General features: G+C 39.1%; 1 protein-coding gene across 3 annotated transcripts in view; it reads right to left on the minus strand.

The window, feature by feature from the left end:
* Window positions 1–4096: 4096 nt before the first annotated feature.
* Window positions 4097–15516, minus strand: part of LOC127635363 (cohesin subunit SA-1-like) — a 28020-nt gene continuing 16600 nt past the window's right edge. For 2 of the 3 annotated variants that reach the window (XM_052115344.1, XM_052115343.1), the window contains 26 exons: window positions 15388–15461; window positions 15166–15289; window positions 14894–14992; window positions 14700–14779; window positions 14478–14585; window positions 14269–14383; window positions 14067–14184; window positions 12701–12804; window positions 12520–12612; window positions 12344–12433; window positions 11981–12184; window positions 11804–11874; window positions 11616–11703; window positions 11331–11411; window positions 11117–11209; window positions 9932–10106; window positions 9321–9460; window positions 9127–9228; window positions 8853–9001; window positions 7081–7209; window positions 6719–6927; window positions 6355–6529; window positions 6003–6116; window positions 5637–5751; window positions 5388–5468; window positions 4097–5167 (listed from right to left, as the gene is read on the minus strand). In XM_052115344.1, coding sequence (XP_051971304.1) covers window positions 5144–5167; window positions 5388–5468; window positions 5637–5751; window positions 6003–6116; window positions 6355–6529; window positions 6719–6927; window positions 7081–7209; window positions 8853–9001; window positions 9127–9228; window positions 9321–9460; window positions 9932–10106; window positions 11117–11209; window positions 11331–11411; window positions 11616–11703; window positions 11804–11874; window positions 11981–12184; window positions 12344–12433; window positions 12520–12612; window positions 12701–12804; window positions 14067–14184; window positions 14269–14383; window positions 14478–14585; window positions 14700–14779; window positions 14894–14992; window positions 15166–15289; window positions 15388–15461 — 2955 coding nt within the window. In that variant the 3' untranslated portion in view covers window positions 4097–5143. The remainder of the gene's footprint in view (window positions 5168–5387; window positions 5469–5636; window positions 5752–6002; window positions 6117–6354; window positions 6530–6718; window positions 6928–7080; window positions 7210–8852; window positions 9002–9126; window positions 9229–9320; window positions 9461–9931; window positions 10107–11116; window positions 11210–11330; window positions 11412–11615; window positions 11704–11803; window positions 11875–11980; window positions 12185–12343; window positions 12434–12519; window positions 12613–12700; window positions 12805–14066; window positions 14185–14268; window positions 14384–14477; window positions 14586–14699; window positions 14780–14893; window positions 14993–15165; window positions 15290–15387; window positions 15462–15516) is intronic. The other variant, XM_052115345.1, reaches the window with a different exon arrangement.

Consider the following 15516-nt stretch of genomic DNA (forward strand, 5'->3'; position numbering starts at 1 on the left):
CCCCTGTTGAGGGGTTCCTGTAGATTAACATACAGGAGGTATAGAGGATCTGGGGAGGGCACACCTTTAAGGGGCACACCACATTTCACATATTTTATAACTTCTTTTAGCTTTTCATTATGGCTGGGAGGATGAGACCAGTTTACCAGGCGCACTGAGAGACTTTAAATGATACCAAACATGTTATAGTTACTTTTTGTACACACTTCACATTGCATAGGTTTTTAGTGAGCTTTAAGTGAGGAGGAGGAGTAAGATGAAGATACTTTAGAAGGGAGGTGTTAGCTGCACAGTATGTTGCATCTCGGATGTTGCTGTTACATCTGCGAGAGAGAGTTCAGATGTTAATTCTCATGAGAGCCTTTTGTTTTCTCGAGGAGTAGCCCAAACTCACTGGCACCCGCCTTACACCACCATGTACCCATCCTCTGATGGCTACTTCCAGCAGGATAATGCACCATGTCACAAAGCTCGAATCATTTCAAATTGGTTTCTTGAACATGACAATGAGTTCACTGTACTAAAATGGCCCCCACAGTCACCAGATCTCAACCCAATAGAGCATCTTTGGGATGTGGTGGAACGGGAGCTTCGTGCCCTGGATGTGCATCCCACAAATCTCCATCAACTGCAAGATGCTATCCTATCAATATGGGCCAACATTTCTAAAGAATGCTTTCAGCACCTTGTTGAATCAATGCCACGTAGAATTAAGGCAGTTCTGAAGGCGAAAGGGGGTCAAACACAGTATTAGTATGGTGTTCCTAATAATCCTTTAGGTGAGTGTATATATATAGTACAGATTTTGCTGTTTGGAAGGAAATTGGTACTTTAATTCACCAAAGTGGCATTCAACTGATCTCAAAGTATAGTCAGGACATTACTGATGTTAAAAACATTACTGGTGTTGATCAAATCTAGACAGGCCCCATTTCCAGCAGCCATCACTCCAACACCTCATCCTTGAGTAATCTTGTTAAATTGGTACTAGAAAATCACTTGCAATTATATCAAACATAGCTGAAAGCTATTTGGTTCATTAAATGAAGATTAACATTGCCTTTGTTTTGGAATTGCCGCAGTATGCAATACACTGGCATGTCTTAAGGTCAATATTAGGTCAAAATGGCAAAAAAGAAACAGCTGTCTCTAGAAACTCATCAGTAAATCATTGTTTTGAGGAATGAAGGCTATAAAATGCTTGACAATTTCCCACCAAATAACTGAAGATTTCATACAAGGTTGTACACTACAGTCTTCAAAGACAAAGGACAACTGGCTCTAACAAGGACAGAAAGAGATGTGGAAGGCCAGATGTAGAACTAAACAAGAGGATAAGTACATCAGAGTCTCTAGTTTGAGAAATAGACGTCTCACATGTCCTCAGCTGATAGCTTCATTGAATTCTACCTGCTCAACAGCAGTTTCATGCACAATAGTAAAGAGAAGACTCACGGGTGCAGGCCTTATAGGAAGAATTGTAAAGAATAAGCCACTTTTGAAACAGATAATCAAAAAGAAAAGTGGATAAAGAAACACAGACATTGGATAACAGATATTTGGAAAAGAGTGTTATGGATCTTAACCCCATTGAGCTTTTGTGGGATCAGCTAGACTGCAAGGTGTGTGAGAAATGCCCGACAAGACAGCCACATCTATGGCAAGTGCCACAGGAAGTGTGGGGTGAAATGTCACCCGAGTATCTGGACAAACTGACAGCTAGAATGCCAAAGATCTGCAAAGCTGTCATTGCTGCATGTGGAGGATTTGTTTGATGAGAACTCTTTGTAGATTAAGAAGTTCTGAAAATTTTTTATTTTCAAATTGTAATAGTAATTTTCATGTCATTAAATTTCCTGACTATACTTTTTTGATCAGATGAATGCAACTTTGGTGAATAACAGTACCAATTTCTTTCCATAAGAACAAAATCTGTACATTATTCCAAACTTTTGGCCACCAGTGTATATGTACAGTATCTCACAAAAGTGAGTACACCCCTCACATTTTTGTAAATATTTGATTATATCTTGTCATGTGACAACACTGAAGAAATTACACTTTGCTACAATGTAAAGTAGTGAGTGTTCAGCTTATATAACAGTGTAAATGTGCTGTCCCCTCAAAATAACTCCAGACACAGCCATTAAGGTCTAAACCGCTGGCAACAAAAGTGAGTACACCCCCAAGCGAAAATGTCCAAATTGGGCCCAATTAGCCATTTCCCCTCCCCGGTGTCATGTGACTCGTTAGTGTTACAAGGTCTCAGGAGTAAATGGGGAGCAGGTGTGTTAAATTTGGTGTCATCGCTCTCACACTCCCTTAAACTGGTCACTGGAAGTTCAACATGGCACCTCATGGCAAATAACTCTCTGAGGATCTGAAAAAAAGATTTGTTGCTCTACATAAAGATGTCCTAGGCTATAAGAAGATTGCCAAGACCCTGACACTGAGCTGCAGCACGGTGGCCAAGATCAGCAGTTTATCAGGACAGGTTCCACTCAGAACAGGCCTCGCCATGGTCATCCAAAGAATTTTAGTGCACATGCTCAGCGTCATATCCAGAGGTTGTCTTTGGGAAATAGACGTATAAGTGCTGCCAGCATTGCTGCAGAGGTTGAAGGGGTGGGGGGGACACACCTCCAAGACGACCACTGCCTTGCTAAAGAAACTGAGGGTGAAGGTGATGGACTGGCCAAGCATGTCTCCAGACCTAAACCCTATTGAGCATCTGTGGGGCATCCTGGAGGAGCACAAGGTCTCTAACACCTTGTGCTCCTCCAGATGTCATCATGGAGGAGTGGAAGAGGACTCCAGTGGCAACCTGTGAAGCTCTGGTGAACTCCATGCCCAAGAGGGTTAAAGGAGTGCGGTAAAATAATGGTGGCCACACAAAATATTGACACTTTGGGCCCAATTTGGACATTTTCACTTAGGGGTACTCACTTTTCTTGCCAAAGGTTTAGACATTAATGGCTGTGTGTTGAGTTATTTTGAGGGGACAGCAAATTTACACTGTTATATAAGCTGTACACTCACTACTTTACATTGTAGCAAAGTGTCATTTCTTCAGTGTTGTCACATGAAAAGATATAATCAAATATTTACAAAAATGTGAGGGGTGTACTCACTTTTGTGAGATACTGTATATACACAGATCAGCCACAACTTTAAAACCACCTGCCTAATATTGTGCCACCCAAACAGAATAGCATTCTGAGATGACATTCTTGTCACTACAGTTGTACAGAGTGGTTATCAGAGTTACTGTAAACTTTGTCAGTTCAAACCAGTCTGGACAGGAGATCAGCAATTACAGAAATACTCATACCAGCCCATTTGGCACCAACAATCATGCCAAGGTCCAAATCACTGAGATCAGTTTTTCTACATTCTGATGGTTGATGTGAACATTAACTGAAGCTCATGACCCATATCTACATGATTTTATTCACTGCACTGCTGACACACAGGTGGCTGTTTAGATAATTGCATGAATGATTGTTGGTGCCAGACAGCTACTGATCTCCTGGGAGTTTCACGCACAACAGTCTCTAGAATTTACTACGAATGGTGCCAAAAACATAAAACATCCAGCAAGCCAAAGATTTGTGCACAGAAACGCCTTGCTGATGAGAGAGGTCAACAGAGAATGTCCAAACTGGTTCGAAGTACAGTACAGTTCAGTACAGTAAATCAGATAACCACTCTGTAAAATTGTGAGAGGAATATAATCAAAATAGCCACAATCTATTTTTATTCATACAAATAAACTTAAGGATATTTTATCTGGCAACAAGTCACTTTGTGCTAGTGATAAACAAAACCTACAATACATTTGCAATCACTTCAAGTTTGCATTTAAACAGCGCCATATAGCTGTGGAAACTCCAACACTAACCTCTCATGCTCCAAAGTGAAAATTGTAACAATGGCATATATATCTTAATTTTTTTAATTTTGAGTTAAAATGAGAATTGCTATAATGAAAACCAGTAATACATTTCCATCTTCTCTGATATTGCTATACAGATTAATTATGAGGCAAGTCTTTAAGATCTTTTGTAACAACAATCATGTGACAACCATACTTTTAAATACTTTTATTTAAACTTTTCTTAAAAAACAAAAGCAAAATCTGAACAGTGAAAAGGTTAAAATAACGACAATCCAACTGTTTGATTGGGGTCTTGAAACAGAACTGTATCTAAAGCACCTTTCTAAACAAGGGTTCGGACATCGGTCTTCAAATCCACCTAGGCTCAATAAAAACCAGCTGTGGATTTTCAGATGAACATGAAAGCCCAATGAACGATCAATAACATTTACTGCATTGTGTAAAAGCTACAATGTGTCCACAAACACACAGTAAAAAGTTAAATCACTGAGCAGACTAAACAGGAGGTAAACATGAATTTAAAATGAGAACAAACAAGTTCTTCAACAACAGGCATGTCTAAAAATACATGACCAGTGTGTCTGAAGTACAGAATACATCTATACTTCCGACCAAAATAATTTCTTGAACAAATATTGTTAGGCAAGATTTTTAGTAATACTTATTCCAAACAAAGGTGATCTTTGCTTTTTTTATCAATCAGTTTTCAAAATCATTTAAAAATATTGAATATGTTGCACAAGTTGCGTGCATAAAGGCCAGCCGGACATCTGGATAAAATCAGACTTAAAAAAAAAATAAAAAATTAATGGCCTCAACATGTCTTCTTTAGATTCACCCTATTTGGGACAATTTGTGATTCAGTCTTAAAAGTAACTAGAAAATAGTAATGAGTCATGAAGAATCATAACATTTGTCCATACAATTTCTGATTAAAACGCATCTGCTTGGAGAAATCAATGAATGATGAGAAGAAAATTAAGAAACTATGGCGAGGAACCAATACTGCCAAGATTAAAATGTGAGCAGAATATCGATTTTACAGACTCTCTTGGTCCTTAAGGAAATTCTGACAGGAAATGCTCACAATGAAATTATGGCTTGACCAAATTCACAAAACTATGAGGGGAAGCACACATGCTTGTGTACAGTTGCGTGAAACTGCCGTTACAGCACACACAAAAACAATAACGATGCGATTCTTGTTGGTTGCTGGTTGTGGTCACCCCTAGAGGTTGCAATCTCTCAAAACATCTGCATTCCGAATCCCTATTAGGAGGAAGTAAACAACAAAATGATTAATAGTTCCTTCTCAATAGCAGCAAGGGCATCATGCAAAATCAATTAATATACAGTAAATGCTTTTTAAATTTTTTTTTATTACATTTTACTGCTGGGTTGTGTTTGGTTATCCTACCAAATGTAACCTGGTTTTACCTGCATATAATTTACATAAAAATTACTGAGGTTATGAAGCAAGTGGCCTTACAGGATCATCTTCCATTATGGCTGTAGAGTCAAAAAAGTCTGGTCTGAGTTCAGCTCTCTCTCTCCGGTTCCTTGATGCTGGCTAAAAAGTGAAAAGGCCAGAAGAGCAAGATTGACATATCTGGAAAGATCCAGTCTAACAGACGAACAGATGTTCTATTATGAAACAGGATCATGATGGTTGCCAGAAGCATTACACATATTCTGAAGAACACACATAGCAGAGATCAACACATCTGCAAATTCTTACCAGGTCTATCACCATGGTATCCTCAAAGTCCTCATTCATGTCCTCTAGCTGACCACGTGATGACATCATTACGTCCTCGAAAATGGGCTCAGCGTCATCTTCCATGAGGCCGCGCCTGAATGAAATGAAATCTTTAGTTCAAGGGTCTGATAAATATAATGAAGTGACTTTTGTAATTTATTGATCAGGCATTATTCATCGTCAATGGTCAATGTTCTCAAATCTCTTGGTAGCGATTGAAGCTCTTTGGTGATTAACTACACAATCAAGGAGCATGCCAGCTAACGATGAATAAGGGTCTTTGAAATGGGACACATAAGCTTTCTGAAATGTCAGTTGCACATCATGATCAGTGCAAGTACGTACACTTGCTGTCTCACTCCACTACTGCGTGATTTCATGTAGTTCATTCCTCCTCTCTCTTTTCTGTTCACCTCGTCCATTTTCTGCTGATCCAACCAGGACATCTGCATTTGAGGGCTGATAATGAGGGTACAAAAAGACATGCCGCATAGCAGCAGTTAGAAAATGCTCTCTTGCATCCTGATTATCTTCCCTACGTTCATTTAACGACTTAAAAATAGGTTGTTTTTCAATGTTTGAAATAAATCTGGTGATAAAAAAAATAGTGTGATGCAAAAATAAGAATGATGTGGACAGTAGCCTTGAACAATACTCAACAATAGTCTGTTGAGTATTGTTCATTTTCATCCCATACTTGTGCATGTAGTCTGGTTCTGAGCCTGGTTCCGATGAGTCTTGGTCTGGGATGTGTTCTGCTGCCTGTCTGGGGTTCTCTCGAAGGACAGTGGATGTGAGCTGTGGGGTATGAAGGCCCCCTGGAGTTTGGAGTGTGTCATTGCGCATCACCCACGAGCCGTCAATTGTCTCATCTGTCACAAAGATCAGTTCAAGATCAAATTCCGCTCAAATTATTACAACTGTCTCTGAGGTGAGACTCAAGGAAATAAGATGCTATTTTTCATGGGGCCTCTATGTTTACTGGCGTGTTATCTAAAGAACAATTAATCTGAAAACATTTGTTTTTTATTCTCTCATGTGAGTTGAAGAATTTATTCTACCCTCTGGGCGTCTTTTTTGCTGTGGCTGTCGCCCTCTTTTGCTGCGGACCGTGCTGGCTTTGCTGGTCACGCTGCCGCCAGTGGTGACAGACAGGCGGTCGTCATCTCCACCTGTCAGCAGGGAGTTCCTGTACGCGATGAGAGGAAGCCAGACGTCCTCTCTCCTTTCCATCATGTACTCTGTCATAAACTTCTCCAGGTAGGAATGACTGCAGTGGGAATAGATTGAACAGAGGAAACCATACCATAAGAACTGGACAAATAAATGCATACAAGGACAAAAAAATAAGCAAAAAAACACTATAAATATGGAAGATAGATTTTGAAAAGACAAAAAATAAACCCCAAAAACCTTTACTTACACAGTCTTTTTATCCTGCCGTAGAAGTTTGGAGGAGAACTCACAGAGAACCTCCAGGAAGGCCAGATTTGGCGGTGGGTAATCTGGTCCTTTCAGATTTGGGACCTTGAATGCAAACTCTATTCCATCCCTGGGGTAGTTACAACACATAACGCATTTACATTCACATCAAAAGTATGCATTTAAACCTAGATATTTTCTGCCTGCCTCTGCAAAATTCGCCACTATGATGATAGGATGTTGTGAGTGGTTGAAAGGCAATTGCTATCTGGTTGCTTAGATGTTAGGAGTTGGAATATAGTGTGTTGCTATGTCGTTGTTGACTGACCCAAAGGAAAAGAGCCCACCCAAAGTCTGTGTTATATTCTGGTCCCTTGATCTGGCTCTGATCCCTCCATCAATGCAAGTCAATGGGATTTTTGTCCTCTATTTTATCTTCCCGAGGCAAATACTTTAAGTATGCTTAGAAAATAAATAACACACCTCTCCTAAATAAGCCACATGATTTGAGCTATTATTGAAGTTCATAGTACAAATGGTACTGGACAAGTTACGCTAATACTCAGGGTTTGTGGATCACATCCCTAACCTTAAATAAATGTTTCAGGTTCAATTTAAGTTGAGCTCTTTTGACAGTATTTGTGGCATTATGTTGATTACCACAAAAATTTATTATTTTGACTCGTCAATCCTTTTCTTTAAAAAAGAAAAAAAAAAAAAGGTTACTGTGATGCACTTACAATGGAAGTTAATGGGGCCAATTTTTTAAGGGTTAAAAAGCAGAAATGTGAAGCCAATTATTTTACAAAAGCACTTACATGAATTATTTTGTTAAATATCATACACTATTTGAGCTGTAAATTTGTTTAAATCATAATTTTTACAGTCATTTTAGGTTTAGAGGGTTTGTTGACATTACATCGTCATGACAACGAAGATGTAAAATTGGCTTTATCTTTACACAGAAAAGGTTAGTAAGTGATTTTATCACACTTGTACTGAATCCAGAATAAGTTTGAGCAATAGTAATATTACACAATATATTATAGTAATGATTGTCTTAGCATGCTCACTGAAAGGGATAGTTCACCAAAAAATAAAAATTCTCTCATCATTTACTCGCACTCATGCCATCCCAGATGTGTATGACTTTCTTCTGCCGGATAAAAATCAAGATTTTCAAAAGAATATTTAAGCTCTGTATGTCCATACAATGGAATTGAATGGGTACCAACATTTTGACACTCAAAAATCACATTAAGGCAGCATAAAAGTAATACATAAGACTCCAATGGTTAAATCAGTGACTTCAGAAGTGATATATATGGGTGAGAAACACAAACATTTAAGTCCATTTTTTGATTAAAGAATGCAAATCCCCATAAACACAAGAAGAATGTGAAAGTTAAAACGCAGTCTGACTGAGGAGGCAGGAGAATTTATATTAAAAATAGATCTGTTTCTCACACACACACCTATCAAATCACTTCTGGAGACTGATTTAAACACTGGAGTCATATAGATTACTTTAATGCTGATTTATGTGAGTTTTGGAGCATCAAAATTTGGGCACCCATTCACTTGAATAGCATGGACCTAAAGAGCTGAGAAATTTTTCTTAAAACCTTAATTTGTGTTCTGCTAAAGAAAGTCACACACATGTGGCATAAGGGTGAGTAAATGAGAATCTTCATTTTTTGGGTGAACTATTAGTTCGATTCTTGAGATAAATTCTGAAGTAAAGGTCAAGGATGCAGATGAGCTGCTTCTTACTTGTGCAATGTGGCCACAGCCTCCCTGGTTTTGATCTGGTCCAGCCCAAATGTGAGTGCAAAGCGGCGAGCCAGCTCCTTAATGCCACTGACGTGAGAAGATGTTCGGTCCAGGTTAGGTCCTTGGTCCTGGATCAGCTCATTGAAAAGCTGCAACCAGGGAAAGAGCCAAATTGAAAAGTTAAAGCAGCAGAAAAAGAATGTTGTTAAGAGAGATCCTGGGAGCAAAAACTCTAAATCAACTGCAAAATTGAGCCTAAAATCAAATTCTTTACCTGCTGCAAGCTGAGGATAAGGGTCTTTGCACACTGGATCTTGTCCATCTGTCTGGCTTTACTCAAGGTTTCTTTGATGATGTCTCCATAGTCATTGTAATACTGAAAAATGAACAGCAGCCTCATGAATTGCTTTTAAACCAGCACTGTATAGATTTGTGTGCTTTAAATTATTGGCGAAGAGCTTTTCATACTTTCATGTATTGTTTGAAGATGTCAGCAGCAGATGGCATGTCCACTATGTCATAGATGATGAGTTTGCAGAAGGCAGCCAACAGATTCCTCCTCTTATGAAGAGCCTCAATCTTATTGGCTTCATCCTCCTCTTCACCCTCTGAAAGAAACAGACACAGCATAAATTTTAGTTTGAATAGTTTTAAGCGCCATCATGTTTTATGTGTAGTGATTAGTTTAATTTTAGCATTTCATTTTAGTTTTAGGATTTGGTATTTTTATCTGATCCCATCTTGTATTAGTGTCAACATTTTTAATTATAGAGCACATTTAAAATGTATCAAATTGTTTCTTTTGACCCAAAGAGAGGCTGATCAATAGAAACAGTAGGGTGGTAACAGTTTGACTTTTGCACATTATGATCCGGAAGTTAGCTCAGAAGTTTCCATATTTTTTGACGATAGGGTACATCAGAATAATTCACTAAAATGTTCTTATTATATTTGTCAGTAAACCCTGAGATGCTTAAATGTCATTTTTAAGAAATACCCAAACAAACCAATTTCTCATTAATTCACTGCCTGTCTCAGAATGTTCTGCAAAAGGTTTAAGTGTGTTGGGGCAGACACACCCATGCTTTGATTTTCATCATCCTGGTCAATAAACACATGATCCAGGACAAAGTTGAGCAGCTCGTTCTGCAGAGTGCTGTCTGGATTGAAGACCAATGGCTGCAGAGCTTCTCGACCGCCTGTGATCAACTGGTGACTGAAGATCATCAGGAGGTCACACAGTAACATGAATGCCTGTTGAGGTACAAGAGAGAAACATTTGCTTCTAAAACCAGTAAAGTGACTCATGGAAACATAAGCTGAGGTTTGAAATCTTTGCATTTTAAAATGTAAGATATACTGCACTTACAATGGTTTGACATGAACAATGGTTTGTTACAGATAAACTGTAAAACATTGAATGCTGAAGTTTAAAATCTCAAAACTATTATTTTCTCTGGCTGCCGTTCAGTCTCTAAAAGAATACTTTGCAGCAGCTTGCGGAACGGATACTTCAGTCTTTATCGCGCACAGGCTGGGTTCAGATGAAAGTCAGTGAGAGTTTTAGTGTGATGCGAAGAGATAGAGCAGCTTGCCCGTATCACTTGCCCGCTTGCGGATGAAGAATCTTCATTCTCCTTACAGTAAATGTGCTCACGTGTTTGTTATGACCAAGGCATGTGTCACATGCAATAAATAAGCCACACAATCAGTTTCTGTGTGAGGATGTGTTTGAGATTAAGTGAGAACCTCCTGAAAATATATATTACGCCAATGTTAGCCACAGAAAGTGAGGGGAAAAAACAACCTAGCCTAGGTTTGTTCCTGACAGGCAGCAGATGTTCTAACCCCATCCTAATCAGAGCCTATATGTCTGAGTAGCCTTCCAGGAACACCTTTCTCCTATTGAATGAAGTTTCAGGAAGTAAAAAGTAAACGGATAATGCAGTAATTGAGTAAATTATTTTTAATATGTTACATTTACCAACCCTAATAAAATTATAAATATAGAAATATGAAATCAAAGAAAATATTAAATATACTTTCAATTGATACTAGGGGCTGAGGATGTTCAGAACAGGTTTAATTTAGTCTGGCTTTTATACAACTTTGTGTCTTTAAACAGAATTTTGAGCAGGCACAGAGCAGCCTTAACTCCTTAGCTGTCTAAAGATGCCTTTAGAGTTATAGATTATTAGATTCCTTACATTATACAATTCACAATAATTAGTAAGGCAACAAGCGAACAAAATGTTCCATCTCACCTGCTCTTTGACTGGAGTGTTCACATTAGACAGGCACTGTTGGCAAACCGCTAGAAAAGACTTCACCACTCTTCGTAGCGCCACAAAATCATCCTGCCAAGGAAACACACAAGAGGATTTATTGCTTAGAATTACTCCAATTCTTAAAGAAAGCAAACCAATGGAAGTTGACATAACAAAAGAATTTCTCAGCAGTAAATGGTGTTTGTTGCACCTTTGACGGATCTCCCTCAGTAATTTTCACCAGCTGCCACAGGACAGAGTAATGAGAGCACTGCAGAGCCTGGACAGCAATCTGAACAACACAGGACAATCCATACATTATATGGGTAGTGTGTTAAGATATGACATCAGACTTTTGATATATTGCCAGGTACCCATGTTATCCATGTTTGTGAAATTTTATATATAAATTAATCTGGTAAGCTCCCACTGGTTTTTTTTAATGTTAAAAATTGAGAAACTTCCATTCTATCGATCTAATGATCCTAAAATTTACCTGCTCTGGCATAGAGCCTTGTTCAATCCCCATCTTCAACAATCGATAACAGTTTTTGAAAAGGTCCCACTTTGTAAGGTCATGTGCACTGTAAAGCATGCAAAACAAACTTGAGACGCAGCACGCACACTGTAGACAGAGACACAAACTGCATTTCCAATACAGAGACAAAAGTATTGCTTTCTTACTTATGGAAAGCAGTTAGCTTCTTTAACGTTGAAAGAACATTGTAAATATCATCGTCATCTGCTTCATCACCCTGGAAGAAAACACAATTTACAACACAGCCGTTTCAAATGCATAAATGTTATTCCCCAATATTCACACATAAGAGGTTAAGCTCTGAAATCAAGTTGCTTTATAACCTCCTGCAACAGGTCTTCCACCGAGTGAGAGAATTTGTCTGCGAGTTCATCGATGAGCTGGCTGCGAGCGATGTCCACTCGGTTCATGATGGTGTACTCCTCGCTGCACAAGATGTTGTAGGTCTTGCTGCACGCCTCTAGCACCTCCGATTCGGCATGCTTCTCCACCACCACCCGAATCTGTTTCAGCAGGGCCTCCAGATGCTAAACATGGCCAGGAAAGAAGAAGGAATAAAGTCAGGGAGAAAACTGAGAAAACCTACAGAAAGACCCAAAAAAAATCTCAACACATCACAGAATTAGAACTTGGAATGTCATTTGTAAGGGCTTAATTGACAGAGATCGTCGGGGTGTGTAACAGACCTTTTCCATTCGGCCTGAACTGTAGAGCTCAAGATCAAAGTACTGAGGGATCTGCAGTAGGTTTGGCACCTTTTCAGCATCAGCCTGGTACTGAAAGCAGAATCAGGAGGAATATGAAGCATTTGCTCATACATTTCCTCTAGTCTGATGGCTGAAGTTGGACTCTGGTTCATTACCTTTGACAGTAGCATTGGGAGCGCAACAATCAAGTGCTCAGTCAGTCTGTTCTTATCGTCAATCTGTGTCTTCTTCTCTTTGGCAGTGAGTACCTAAAGGAAGCACAGAAAAAACTACATGCAGACATTAAACCATGATGTGCCTATGGTAATGGCCAATTCAACATAAATCGGTTCGTACCCTCTTTCCTGTTCCTCTGCCCACAGGTGGATGAGCTTCAGCGGCCTGTCTGATGGTGCAGACCATGAGCTCAATCAGTGCACTCTCATGTCTGTCTCCAAGCACTGAAATAAACCCAAAGTCATAAAGTAGTCATGGGAATATCAGGAAAGTGCTACAAGATTAGGGGTGGGTAAAAACAAATACAGATTTTCTGATGCATTGTAATCTTTCACCCCTTTTTCTCCCCAATATGGAATGCCCAATTCCCAATGCGCAACTGGGCCAATTTGGTTGCTTAGGAGACCTGACTGGAGTCACTCAGCACACCCTGGATTCGAACTCACGACCCCAGGGGTGGCAGTCAGCATCTTTACTCGCCGAGCTACCCAGGCCCCCCTTAATGCTCCTCACGGGCGGCAGTAGCTCAGGTGGTAGAGCGGGATGTCGGTTCGATTCCCAGCCCACACGACTCCACATGCCGAAGTGTCCTTGGGCAAAACACTGAACCCCAATTTGCTCCCAATGGCCAATAGCGCTTTGCATGGCAGCTCTGCTGTCATTGATGTGTGAATAGGTGAATGAGATGCAGTATAAAGTGCTTTGAATACCACTAAGGTTAAAAAGGTGCTATACAAGTGCAGACCATTTACCATTAATATCGATTCTTAAATCCCAAGATCGATTTTTGACTTTGAGAAACCCTCCACTACAATGAGAGGAAATCTTGCATTTGGAACCAAAATTTGTGCTATGTGATTAAAATATATATATTTCGCAAATGGATGGTGAATGTTCGGATTTCACTTTAGTGAAATCCTTTCACTGTTTGTTGAGAGTAAAAGTTGTTCTGTGTAATGTGTCCAAAGATAAGATCCACGCAACCAATTTGTCATTGAATAATGTCTGTTTTAATACCCTGCCTGTTCTTTACATTCAGTTGTTGATCAAAAACAATAAAAATGCACGGATGTCAAAAATTTGAGTGTCTCTCTTTAACATATGCTCATTTACAGAAATATGTTTTTTCTTAAAGAGACATGTGTTTATCAAATCAATGTAAATACATTGATTTGTTAAAAGTGACCGAAATGATGAAAAACGAATAAAACAATTATTAAAATGAATATTTTCATAATGTACCTAGTTAGAAGGTCCCTTGTATAATTAAAAGCATTAGCTAGGTGAGAATTTCTTTCATATATGCAAGCAAAATGGGACATTATAACTGAAATATATACTATCAATATCAAATTGAAATCGAGAGCTTGTGAATCGAAATATAGTTATCAGAACCCGGCTATATATAAGATGGATGCATCTAGAAAGATCTTGAAATGACAAAAGAAAAATGTGAGAAAGAGTAAAGAACAGTGGGCTGCTGTACCCTCTTCCCCCTGCCCAGGGTCCTCCAGCAGGAGCTCAACCATGCAATCCCAGTCTTTCAGTAGATCCTGTGAGCTATCCCACAGACTGTCCACCAGGTATGCTGCATGTTCATGGAGCTGAAACACATAGAAAGACACAAGATGTTTATAAAAATAAATAAAAAAAATATCGATAAATACATAGCGTGTAATGCTCCTTACCTCACTCTCCAGGAAGAAAAGTACCAGCATTCTGATTAGGTTTCCATTGGGGCTGTTTCTGCCTCGTCTCTTTGCCAACGCCTCTTCAGCCTGGGGATCATGCCTGCTGAACAACCTGCAGCAAGACAAGACAACATGAAACATGGTAACATTTAGGGTGTTTACATTATGTTAAAACAGTAAAACACACAGCTATTCAATCATCTCACTTCCTATGGAGGAACTCTCCAGCTGCCACGGCAACAGGACGATGAGCTGAATAGACAAGATGGTAGACGTTTTCACAATCTTCGTTAGATAGAGCATCCTCACTACCACTATAGGAGGAGAAAAGAGAAAGATTAAGAGTCATTACAAATACAGGAGGGATGAGATCAGATAGGAGCAACAGAGTGAGCTAGAAGATTAGAGATGACCACAGAAATACTTACTGCAGGATCAAAGTTACGAGCCGTATGGCCTCTACAGCTACATCATACTCTTTATCCAGTGTCATTGACACAATACGGTCCTGAGAGACAGGAAGTGACATCATAACATTTCAGAAACAACACATAGCGTTCAGGAATATACAACACATTGTAATAAAAGTATAAAAAGCTATAATAAGTACAATTCTGGTTACCTTAAAGCGATTGGTGAAGAGCTCAAGCTTGGGATAAAGCTCTCTGTTGGTGTAGAGGGTCTGCAGAGCTTTAAGACATTTGAGTCGGACTTCACCTTGCTGATAAGGATACAATTATATTTATCAAATTCTATATCGCAACAGCACTTTATTAATCCATACAAGTTAAATGATGAGATAACATTGTCTGTTATGCAAGATAGATTAAGCAAGATTCATTATGTGAAATGGACATATAATACACACTTATAGATGGAAAGAAAAATACTCACTCTGTCATGCAGCGTCCAGCCCACATATTTCAAGTAACTGTCATTGAGAAAGGCATCGCTGTATAACTTCATCCAAACTCCAATCTCCTCTATGCAAATAGCTCTGATCTCAGCTATAGCATCCCTGAAAGCAATGAGGGAACAAAACGTGAAATTCAGTCCCCTTCTAAAAAGATATTGTGACTTGAAATTTTACCTGCTACTTTTATTATTTCCACTCACCTGTAACGATGAACAAAAATACCCTTGAAGATGGAGTTCATCATGTTCTCAATCTCATCTTGATTTTCTTGAAGCTAGGAAACAGATTAAACAAGAAAAGACACAATAAAAATGTGACCAACAAATGGT

Source organism: Xyrauchen texanus, chromosome 42 (assembly GCF_025860055.1).
Source record: "Xyrauchen texanus isolate HMW12.3.18 chromosome 42, RBS_HiC_50CHRs, whole genome shotgun sequence".
In the NCBI taxonomy this organism is placed as follows: Eukaryota; Metazoa; Chordata; class Actinopteri; order Cypriniformes; family Catostomidae; genus Xyrauchen; species Xyrauchen texanus.